This window comes from Catharus ustulatus, chromosome 12 (genome assembly GCF_009819885.2).
Source record: "Catharus ustulatus isolate bCatUst1 chromosome 12, bCatUst1.pri.v2, whole genome shotgun sequence".
Classification (NCBI taxonomy): domain Eukaryota; kingdom Metazoa; phylum Chordata; class Aves; order Passeriformes; family Turdidae; genus Catharus; species Catharus ustulatus.
Window position 1 is genome coordinate 4,065,712 of NC_046232.1, and position 11,294 is coordinate 4,077,005.

Sequence of the window (11,294 nt, forward strand, 5' to 3'; positions counted from 1 at the left end):
TTCTATTCTATTCTATTCTATTCTATTCTATTCTATTCTATTCTTCATTGCCATTTGGCCATTCTAGCATTATTTCCTGAAGGCTTTGTACCGATTTTTATTATTTTTTTGGCAATTTAGCATCATTTCAGTGCTACTCTGCACCCATGGGAGCACACACCGGGCAGGAACCGGGGGTTGGTCCCGCTCCCTGTGCTGCTCATGGTGCCTGTCCCATTCCCGGTGAGTGTCCCATTCCAGTGAGTGTCCCATTCCCAGTCAGTGTCCCGTTCCAGTGAGTGTCCCATTCCAGTGAGTGTCCCATTCATGGTGAGTGTCCCATTCCCAGTCAGTGTCCCGTTCCAGAGAGAGTCCAGTTCCAGTGAGTGTCCCATTCCCAGTGAGTGTCCCATTCCCAGTGAGTGTCTCGTTCCAGGGAGAGTCCAGTTCCAGTGAGTGTCCCATTCCAGTGAGTGTCTCGTGGTGCGAGCCTCGCTGTCCCCCGTCTCAGTTGTCTCGCTGTCCCCGCCGCTCCCCCTGCTCTTGCTGTCCTTTCTGTCCCGGCTGTCCCCGCTATCCCCGTTATCCCTGCTGTCCCCACTATCCTCGTTATCCCTGCTGTCCCCACTATCCTCGTTATCCCCGCCGTTCCCGCTGTCCCCACCGTTCCCGCTGTCCCCGCTGTTCCCATTATCCCCGTTATCCCCACTACCCCCGTTATCCCGTTTTCCCCGTTATCCCCGTTATCTCCGCTATTCCCACTGTCCCCATCGTCCCCATCATCCCCGCAATCCCTGTTATCCCCGTTGCCCCGACTACCCCCGTTATCCCTGCTATCCCCGCTATCTCCGTTATCCCGTTATCCCCGCTATCCCCGTTATCCCCGTTATCCCCACTACCCCCGTTATTCCCGTTATTCCCCCGGTCCCCGCCGTTTCCCTTCGCTGCACTACCGGCGGTGACCGCCAGGTGGCGCCGCGCCCCTCCCGGTGCCCCCGCCCCGCAGCCGGCGCGGCGCTGGCGGCGCATGCGCGCTGCGCTCGGGGCTCTCCGGTTCCGGGCGCCGCTCCCTCCGTCCCTCCTTCCTTCCCTCCCTCCCTCGCTCCGTCCCTCCGCTCCCTCCGCTCCCTCCGGCCCCGCCGCCCCGGGACCCCCCGCGCCCCCCGCCCGCCCCGCGCCGCGCTGGGCCCCGCCGCGCTCCGCCGGCGGCGGCGGCTCCGGCTTCCCCCGCCCCTTCCGCCCCCCCCGTTCCCCCCGCCGGCCCAGCCGAGCCCGGAGGCCCCGGCGGCGCCGCATGGAGCAGCCGGCGGCGGGCTGAGCCCGTGCCCGGAGGGAGGTGAGTGACGGCGGGGGCAGCGCACAATGGGGCGGGCAGGGGGGCTCCGGCCCCGCCTGACCCCCGGTGACCCCCCCGGGGACCCCTCGTTCCCCTCCCCATCCTGCAGGACCCCCCTCCGCAGCAGCCCCTGGCCGGGGCGGGGGTCCCGAGCCCCGCCGGGGGTCCCGCATCCCCCGCGGCCGCATCCCCATCCCCATCCCGTACAAAGGCCCGCGGGAACGGGGGATCCGGGGGGATAAGAAGCGGCTGTTCCCAGGGACTGGCGGCGCGTTGCTTTGAATGTTTTAATAGCTGGGGCTTTTCTTTTTATATGTATTTTTTTTTTTAATTTATTTTTTTTCGGGCAATAAGGCGGCGGCGGGTTATTTATAGCCGCGGCTGTTGCTCGTTTGGTGTAGCGAGAGCGAAAGGGGCTGTGCCGTCGGGCGGAAAAAAAAAAAAAGTCCCCCGAAAAAAAATCAAAACGCGGGGCAAAAAGTCCCTAGGGAAGAAAAAAAATAAAAAAAAAAAAAAAAAAAGGCAAATGGGTGGTGTGAGGGCTGAGGAGGAGGATGGCAGCCTTCCTCCCGGGACAGGGTTTGTTCCCAGGGGATCCCGGTAAGGCAGGGAGTGTCCGGAGATGTCCCCGGAGGGATGCGGGAGGTTTTGGGAGCATCCTCAGCGGCTTGGGAGTGATGGAGCCGTGGGATAACCCCTGCAAAGCCAGGGAGTTTTGGGGTGGCTCTTTGACTGCTGCCTCCCCCCAGCTTCTCGGTTTTGAGTTTGTCAAAAAACCCCTTCCATGCCCCCCCACTCCACATCCTGTCCCCATCGCCCAGGTGACAGCACCTGGGCGGGGGATACTGGGGTGATTTGTGGTGGAAAATCACACTGGGGAGGTTTTTGTAGGATAAAGGAGGACCAGGAGAGCCTCTCTGCAATAGGAGCAGCTTCTCTGCAGGCCTCCAGCTCTCTGACCAGCAGCATCTTCTCTTTCTCTTCTGAAAGAATTAAAAAATCATTGAGAAAGAAGCAGCCTCCCCCTCCTTCCCCCCTTTTTTGCAGCCGGGGCTGCTTTGGGGGAGCAGCTCCGAAACGCTGCGAGCTGGCGGGTGAGATGAAGGAGGAACAGTTTTTTTTCGATTAGAGTAATCGTGGGTGTTCGTTGTAATAACAGCAGATAAGATCTTTCGGGGACAGGGAGGATGTTGCTTGGTTTGGGATTTTTTTGGGGTTTTTTTTTTTGTTTGTTTTTTGAAGTTTAAAGAGGGAGATGAAGGGGGTGGGTGATGCCCACACACCTGTTCCCACTGGGAATGAGGCTTCTCTGCCGTCAACAACCAAACTTCTTTTAGGCAGAGTCATCCTGGTGCTGGGTTTGAAACTGAAACACAGCATCTTTCACCTCCCCATCCCACGCTGGTGCTGCTCCTCAGGCAGGATTTGCTCAGGGGAGGGGTCCCAAATTCCTCTCCCAGCCTGCCCATGGGTCTGGCACAGCTCAGTTTTATTTTGACTGATGACAGGAGCGGTGTCCCCAGCTCGTTTCCCGGTGCCCTTTGGATTTTCAGAGGTGTTGGCTGTTCCTGCCCTGCCGTGCCCTGCTCCTGGCCAGCCTTCCCATAGGGAAATGTGTGGGGATGGATGAGATCCATCCCTGGGGTCCTGGGCAGTGCCTGGCTGAATTTGAAACTGAAACACAGCATCTTTCACCCTCCCCCATCTCATGTTGATGCTGCTCCTCAGGCAGGATTCGTTGGGGGGGTCCCAAATTCCTCTCCCAGCCTGCCCGTGAGTCTGGCTCAGCTCAGTTTTATTTTGACTGATGACAGGAGCGGTGTCCCCAGCTCATTTCCCGGTGCCCTTTGGATTATCAGAGGTGTTGGCTGTCCCTGCCCTGCTGTGCTCCTGAATGGCTTCCCACAAGGAAATGTGTGGGGATGGGTGAGATCCATCCCTGGGGTCCTGCACGGAGGATGCTGCGCTGGGGAAAACAGGGAGGTGAATTTTGGCAGAGGGTGCGTTCACCTGAGCACATCCTGAGCCCCAAATTCAGGAATGGGGAGCTTGCAGAAGGAACAAACCCAGGAAACAGCCAAACCCAGCGCTCTGCCCAATCAACCAGGCAGCTCCCTGGCTAATTTCTTTAATTATTATTAATTTCTTTCATGTGCTGCCGCACATCCTCCTGGAGGAGAGAAGGGGCGATGCCCGTGTTTTCCCGGAAGATGTTGCTTTGAAGCATCTCCACGTCCTTCTCCCAGCCCAGCATCCCAAGGGATGCTCGGGGAAACGGGCACGAGGCCGGGGCTGGCCCTGGTGACATGTTGGCTGTCACACGGGGCCTTCAGGGGGCTGCTCCTGCGGTTTCCTCCTCCTCCTCCTCCTCGGAAAGTCTCAGCTTTGAGGCAGAAATTAGAAAAAAACCCGAGGCTCAGAGGAGGAAGGCCTGAGTCGGGCTGAGGGGTGTTGTAAGCACCTCCCAGTTGAAAACCGAAAGGCGAATTTATTGTGTGTGATTATAACAATGCCACAGTCCGGTGCCACGAATATCCACGATCCCAGGCAGATAAAAAAGCCTGGGCTGGCTGCAGCGTGTTCTTGGTGGGGTTTGCTCAGTTTCCTCTTTAGCAGGGGAAAAGAAAATAATTCTCTTTATGAAGGCAGGCTATGAATTTTGTATCCTGGCTGCATTTATCAAATATAAATGCTGGTGACATCCGTGAGTTGAAAACCCGAACAAGCGGCCTTTGGGATTGGGAGGATTGAGCTCCTGCACGAGGTGGGAAACATGGGATGAAGCTTTGGGCATCCCCTGTGCTGGCTCCAGGGTTTTCCAGCTGCCTCTTGCTGGTTTTTGGGGGTTCAGAAGTAAGGCCTGGCCGGTGGGAAGCGCTGACTCAGGGCTTTGGGCCGGAGCTCTCCTTGAGCAACACCCGCAACCAGCTTGTGCTCGGTGTCCCCACGGGATGGGGAACAGGCCTGAAAGCCCCAGCGATGGGAAAGTCCCTCCCTAAAGCTCCTTCCACGCTTCAGCTAAATCCCTGCACAGCCTGAGACAGTGGAGGTTATTCCGTGGTTTCCTGCTGCTGCTGCATTTCAGCCTGGCAGGATCCAGACCCCTAAGTGGAATTTTTGTTCCAGGTGTAAATCCAAAATTTAAGCAAAAAAAATCAGCTTGGAACAGCGGGGAGTTGGAGCTGGGAATGTTCGGGGGGGCTGTGCTCCCAGCTGGAGGGATCTGCCCTCCCCTGGATCCTGGCACTGCTGGCATTGTCCCCAGCAGGTTGGGTTTGGGTGCCATCTCCAGCTTTTCTTGAACTGGCTGGGAAAGAAACTGAGCCAACTGTGGTGATGGGAACCCCTCAGGTCCCCAAACTCTGTCCTTGGGGTGAACATCCCAGCCTCGATTTCTCCTCTCTGCTGCCAAAATCGTGTGCCCACCCAGGGGGAAGGTGAGGAAGGTGCTGGGTGGCAGCGTGACGCCTTTTCCGGAGCGCTGCGGGCACGTGGTGGAAACAAGGCCATGTTCTCACCACACTCTTCCTCCCCACAGCTCTGCCCCTTATCTCCTTCCTCCTCCCGTCCTCGGCCTTGCCCCCCGTTTCACTTCCTCCTTCCCAAAATACTCCCAGCTGCTGACGGCACGGCTGGCGGTGGTGACCCCGCTGGAGGTGCTGAATTCAGAAATATTTGGGTGGGTCTTGGGGGTCGCTCTGCCTGTGTCCCCCTGTGTCCCCCCCAGCCCAGCACGACCCCGGTGCCCCAGCCCAAGAAAGCCTGGTTTGATTCTGGGGCCGGTGACTTCATCCCTTGCCGGGGGCTGGAGCGGAGGGAATAAAGCCGGGCTTGTTCCCCTCCCACACACCCATCCCAGAGCACAGCACCCCCGGGCACTGCTCCCCCTGGGCTTTAGGAGCTGCACTTTCCAGAGCCCCAGTGGGTTTTCTGCCTGCAGGGAGCAGCTTTGGTTTATTTCTTTTGGATCCCAGGCCTGGGAAGCTCTCAAGGCTGGATGTTTCCACGTGTGGGTCACCAGGGAGAGCAGGGCTCTGGCTGTGTAGCCTGGGAGAGGAGTGGGCTGGGCCTCCTGGAGCTCATCCCTGTTCCCTTTCCTTCTCTGGGCATTCCATGCCGTGCTGGACTTTTCTTTGGTGCAGATACTGCACTCAGAAACTCCCTTCTTAAGAAGCTGTATCCGTGCAAATGCCTCCTGATCCGGGTGAGCAGCTCCATGCTGGTCCAGCCCCAATTGCAGGGGCTGAGCAAGCCCAGAGCTCCCACTCCTGACTCAATTTGGGGACATTTTGGAAGCAGGACCTGTTCTTGGCAGAAGAGATGCTCAGCTGGCCTGAGAGCATCCTTTAGGGATGCTCACACCTCGTTCCCGCTGTCTCAGCCACCCCTTTGCCCCCACACAGGTCTCATGGTACCAAGTGACGTGTCCCCCCTGTGAGAGTCGCACCCCCAACCTCCTGAGAAGATGTCAGGGATGCAGGTGAGCTCTGGGTGAGGACAGGCGAGGATGGAGCCACCCCGAGGGGCTCTGGGGACACTTGGTTTGAGCAGACCCCATCTGTGAGGGGATCCCTGTGGGTCAGGGGGTGCCAGGGGTGGGTGACACCCTCAGGCATGGCTCTGATGGCACTCCCTGCTCCTGCCAGGCCGTGTGGCCGTCCGGTACAGAATGTATCGCCAAGTACAACTTCCACGGTACCGCCGAGCAGGACCTGCCCTTCAGCAAAGGAGACGTCCTCACCATCGTCGCTGTCACCAAGGTGAGGTGTCCCCTTGTCTAAAAAAGATCTTAGATTTCTGGTTTTCCTCCAAATGGCACTGCACTTCCCATTTTTGAGACTGTGCCTGGTCTCTCAGGGGTGGAGTTTGGTGCCTCGGCATCCTCCAGGATACTGAGAGAGCTGCTGAAGAAATCACTGCAAAAATCCATTACAAATCAGGGAATTTAACCCAGCCCCTCAAGCTGCCACTGTACCTCAGTTTCCCCACACAGACAGGGTTGCTCCTGCCTCAGGAGCTGCTGGAGGTGGATTTGGGCTCAGAGCTGCTCATGCTGGATCCCTCTATGTGGGATTTTGGGGCTCTCTCCATCAGCAGCAGCGTGGGCAGAGGGGACAGGCTGAGTGACACCCCAGGGCTCCTGAGTGACACATGCCAGTGGCAGCCCCTGGTCCTGCCAGTCCCTCTGGGCAGGAGTCAGGCCACCACCAGCTCGGTTAATTAATTCATGGCCTCGTTAGTTAAGGTTTCTCTGAAATGCCAGCGCCTCCTGGGAGGCGGAGGAGGGATGGGAGAGCCAGCGGTTCTGGGCTCCACTCCACTTGGGGAAGGAAAAGAGGGGCTGTGGGTTTGGGGGCCTCTGGCAAGGGGATCACAGTGATCACAGCACTGGGGTTTGGTGATCCCAGCACCGACCCCCATGCCCTGCTCGTCCCATCCTTCCTGCAGCCAGCAAGGGGGATACAGGAGTGCATGGGGATCCCTCAGAGGGCTCCTCGGGTGGCCCCAGGCTCTTTGTGACATCCTGCTGTCCCCACAGGATCCCAACTGGTACAAGGCGAAGAACAAGGTGGGCAGGGAGGGCATCATTCCCGCTAACTACGTCCAGAAGCGGGAAGGGGTCAAAGCTGGCATCAAGCTCAGCCTCATGCCGTGAGTATCCCAGGTGGCTTGGGCTGCAGTGTCCCCTGTCCCAGCAGAAGGGACATTCCTTACAGGGCACAGAGAGATCAGAGGGCAAAGGGGCAGCAGCGTGGATTTGTGGTTGGGATTTGCCACTGGGGGAGCTCTGAGTGTTTTGGGAGCTGGGAAGGTGAGTGATGGTTGGGTTGCGTTTTAAATTGGATTTTTTTACCCAAGGCTGGGGCTGTAAAAGCTGCTGGGAGGAGAAGGGAAGGTTGGATTGGGGTCTGTACAGGAGGGATGGGTTTGAAGTTCCTGCTGCATCCCAGAACTGCCAGTGACTCCCAGTGTGCAGGAGGAACCTGCTGGGAGTGTGTGGAGGGGCTGGATCCCAGCTCGGGGCTGGGAGGAAGGAGCAGGATGGGAGGGAGGAGCCGTGTCACGGCGGGGCTGGGGACAGCAAGGATGTGGGGACAGGGACAAAAGCTGCTCCACATCCAAACGCAGCCCCTCAGGGGTGCAGCCAGCCCTCACCCTGTGCCCCACAGGTGGTTCCACGGGAAGATCACGCGGGAGCAGGCGGAGAGGCTGCTGTACCCCCCCGAGACCGGGCTGTTCCTGGTGCGGGAGAGCACCAACTACCCCGGGGACTACACGCTGTGCGTCAGCTGCGAGGGCAAGGTGGAGCACTACCGCATCATCTACTCCTCCAGCAAGCTCAGCATCGACGAGGAGGTGTACTTCGAGAACCTCATGCAGCTGGTGGAGGTGAGGCCCGGGGGAATGTGGGGATGCTGGGGATGCTGGCGATGGACAGAGGGACCAGCAGGAGGGACAGGGAGCCATCCGTGGCCTCGTGCTGCCACCTGGTGGGAGCTCAGAGCCCGGCACCGCCGCGGTGTCACCCACACCGCCCCGCTCTCCCCAGCATTACACCACGGACGCGGACGGGCTCTGCACCCGCCTCATCAAACCCAAGCTGATGGAGGGCACGGTGGCAGCGCAGGACGAGTTCTCCCGCAGTGAGTGGCCGTGCCCCCCCCTCCCCTCCCCTACTGGGGACCCCCCAGCACCCCCTCACTCCCCCTCCTCCCCGCTGCAGGCGGCTGGGCCCTCAACATGAAGGACCTCAAGTTGCTACAGATCATTGGCAAAGGGGAATTTGGAGGTGAGCCCGCTGTCCCCAGCCCGTGGTGGCCCTGAATGGGGTGGGGGACCCTCTGTAGCCCCCCACCCCAGGGTGCTGGTGGGGCTCCAGGAGGCTGGGATGCTTCCCAGTGCCTCCTGTGCCCGTCTCTCCCGGCCTGCAGACGTGATGCTGGGGGATTACCGGGGGAACAAAGTCGCCGTGAAGTGCATTAAAAACGACGCCACAGCGCAGGCCTTCCTGGCGGAGGCGTCCGTCATGACGTGAGTGTCACTGTCACTGGGGGCACAGCACGAGGGAGGGGACACCTCTGTCCCTGTGAGCAGGGCTGGGTGGTCCCTGATACCCCCCAAAACCCCGCCCTGAGCCCTCCTGTGCTGTGCAGGCAGCTCCGACACAGCAACCTGGTGCAGCTGCTGGGGGTGATTGTGGAGGAGAAGAGTGGCCTTTACATCGTCACCGAGTACATGGCCAAGGTGAGACCCCCACCCCTGTCCCCTTGTCACCCCCCAGCTCCTGGGCCTTCACCCTGGCACTGCTGGGGCCACAGTGGTGGCTGGAGGTGACACGTCCCATGTCCCATCCTGGCTCCCGGGGGGGGTTGGCATCCTCAGATGTGCTCTGTGAGGGAGGGACATTGTCCTGGTGTCCTGCCCCTTGTTAAGGGACATCTCCCCTGGTCCTGCCCCATCTTAAAGGGACATCATCCCCAGATCCTGCCCCACAAGGGAGGGGCATCATGCCCTTGTCCTGGCCCTGCTGACCCCATGTCTCTCTCCATCCCTGTGTCCAGGGCAGCCTAGTAGACTACCTGCGGTCGCGCGGGCGGTCGGTGCTCGGGGCAGACTGCCTGCTCAAGTTCTCCTTGTAAGTAAGAGCCATGCAAGGCCATGCCCACCAACCCCACCCCACCCACGCTTTGGGACCGCCCTGCTGACCCCCTGTGTGCTGCCCACCCCTTCCCAGAGACGTCTGTGAAGCCATGGAGTACCTGGAAGCCAACAACTTCGTACACCGGGACCTGGCAGCGAGGAACGTGCTGGTCTCGGAGGACAACATCGCCAAGGTCAGCGATTTCGGGCTCACCAAGGAAGCCTCCTCCACACAGGACACGGGCAAGCTGCCCGTCAAGTGGACGGCACCAGAAGCACTTAGAGAAAAGGTGAGCACAGGTGGAAGCTGCAGGAAGGGGGGATGTAAGAGGCGAAATGAGGGATGTGGAACTGCAGACAGGCTCTTTAAAATGCTGTTTTGTATTTAAATGATGCAGAAATTCACGGTCGTGGGTGACAGAGCCCAGCCCACATCCTGACAACCACAGCTGAACTTTTCAGGTTCGCCTGAAAGTTCCCTCTAGTTCTGGTTCCAATGCAGGATGTACTTTTCATTGTAGATCGTCTTAATGCATAACAACCAATCAACACCTTTACCATTACCTATAGCCCATCACAACTACTAACATTGCCATGTTCATGTTACCATTGTCCAGTCACAAAAGGTTAGTGTGTTACAGTTTAAGCTACAAGTTGTTTTTCAGTTTTCTTGCAGTGGAGAATTCTGAAATATTTTCTCTCCTTGCAACATGGCACTTTTGTTTGTCTGTAAGAATCCTTTTGCTTGGTAAAAACATCTTTAGTTTGAGGTGGATTTATCCTTTGCTCAGAGTCATAAAAGCCCCTTCCAACTCACTTGCTCTTTGCCTTCTTAGCTACCCAGTAAGACTGGCTCAGAAATTCTTTTCCTCTGTATCAAAACTTGCTATCATTTCTATTCCTTCTTCTGATTCTGCATTCAAAGACCTTTCTGTTACACACACATATCTGTGAGACCTTCCTGCCAAATCCTTATCCTTCCCAACAGGGGGAGTTTTGGGGTGTCTGACCCCAAAACAAACTGCCCTGAGGGTGGGGAAGATCCCTCATCCCACAGGGCTTCTGCCCTCTCCCTCTTTCCCTGCAGAAATTCTCCACCAAGTCGGACGTGTGGAGCTTCGGGATCCTCCTCTGGGAAATCTACTCCTTCGGGCGAGTGCCTTATCCGAGAATTGTAAGTGCTGAGCGCGCCCTCGGGGATGCACTTCGGGGGGAAGCTGAGCCCCTGTTTTTGTGGGGAGCCCCTCCCTGACACCCCAAATGTCCCCCAGCCCCTGAAGGACGTGGTGCCCCGTGTGGAGAAGGGCTATAAGATGGACGCTCCGGACGGGTGTCCGGCCGTCGTCTACGAGGTGATGAAGAAGTGCTGGACCCTGGACCCCGGCCACCGGCCGTCCTTCCACCAGCTCCGTGAACAGCTAGTGCATATCAAAGAGAAGGAGCTCTACCTGTGAGGGGGGGGCTCTGCCGCCCCACAGCCGCAGGGGACCCACGCTGGGGGGGGGACCAGGGTGTGGGCAGCCCCCCTGCCCCGCCACGGCACCAGGAGGGAGCCCCGGGGGTGTCTCCCCCCACCCCCCAATTCCCCCGGTTGCTTCCAAACTTCCAAATCTGTCAGTTTGTATTTTTATTTACTAGGTTTGGGGTTTTTTTGTTTGTTTGGGGTTTGGTTTTTTTTTTTTTTTTGGGTCTCCCATGCTTTTTTTTATTATTATTATTTTTGTGGGTGTTTTTTTGTTGTTTTCTCAGTTTTGGGGGGCATTTATTGTTTTGGGGGTTTTTTTTGTCGTCGTTTTTTTTTATTATTTCAAGCAGGGCCCAGCTGAGCGTTGGGCGTTTTACTAAAGTACGAATCTTATTTTTTAATGTAATTAAAAGAAGAAAAAAAAAAGGAAAAAAAAATAAAGACAGAGAGAAGAAGGTTGTTAAAAGGAGAATAATAATAAATAAACCAATGAAACGGACACATGAAAAGGAAACCCCCAGCGACAGAAGTGATGGTTGACGGGGAGACGCTGGACTCGGCCGCGTCCCCGCCAGTCGCTTTTTTTTTTTTTTTTTTTTTTTTTTTTTTGGGTTGTTTTGCTTTAAACTCGTTGCAATGTTTGCATGCTGTCTCCAGAGGCCTTTTTTTCCAGTCCTGTCCAGTGCTTTATTCTCATGTAATGCTACCGACTGTGAGATTAAAAAACTGTAATAAAAAAAAAAACATTCCATACGGACGCGGCACACCCTGCCTCAGCCCCCACTCTGTTCCCAGCAGATCCAGGGATCCCCTGGCAGGGGAAAAATGGAGATGGACCCCCCATCTCCTATCTAAATAGAGTGAGGAGGAGCA

The 11,294-nt window shown here is 57.3% G+C and overlaps 1 protein-coding gene across 1 annotated transcript; it reads left to right on the forward strand.

The window, feature by feature from the left end:
• Positions 1-1,231: 1,231 nt before the first annotated feature.
• On the forward strand, positions 1,232-10,652 carry CSK (C-terminal Src kinase). The gene is made up of 13 exons (XM_033071100.1): positions 1,232-1,315; positions 5,719-5,795; positions 5,962-6,075; positions 6,855-6,967; positions 7,486-7,705; positions 7,866-7,959; positions 8,040-8,105; positions 8,248-8,347; positions 8,470-8,560; positions 8,878-8,951; positions 9,051-9,246; positions 10,044-10,130; positions 10,228-10,652. The coding sequence occupies exons 2-13, from the start codon at positions 5,781-5,783 to the stop codon at positions 10,408-10,410; spliced, it is 1,353 nt and encodes a 450-aa protein (XP_032926991.1). The 5' UTR covers positions 1,232-1,315; positions 5,719-5,780; the 3' UTR covers positions 10,411-10,652.
• Positions 10,653-11,294: the final 642 nt, after the last annotated feature.

Excerpts from the sequence above, each read along its gene's own strand:
- CSK (XM_033071100.1), top strand. Across the intron at positions 8,106-8,247 it reads TGGCAAAGGGGAATTTGGAG|ACGTGATGCTGGGGGATTAC; the intron begins GTGAGCCCGCTG and ends CCCGGCCTGCAG. Across the intron at positions 8,952-9,050 it reads TGCCTGCTCAAGTTCTCCTT|AGACGTCTGTGAAGCCATGG; the intron begins GTAAGTAAGAGC and ends ACCCCTTCCCAG.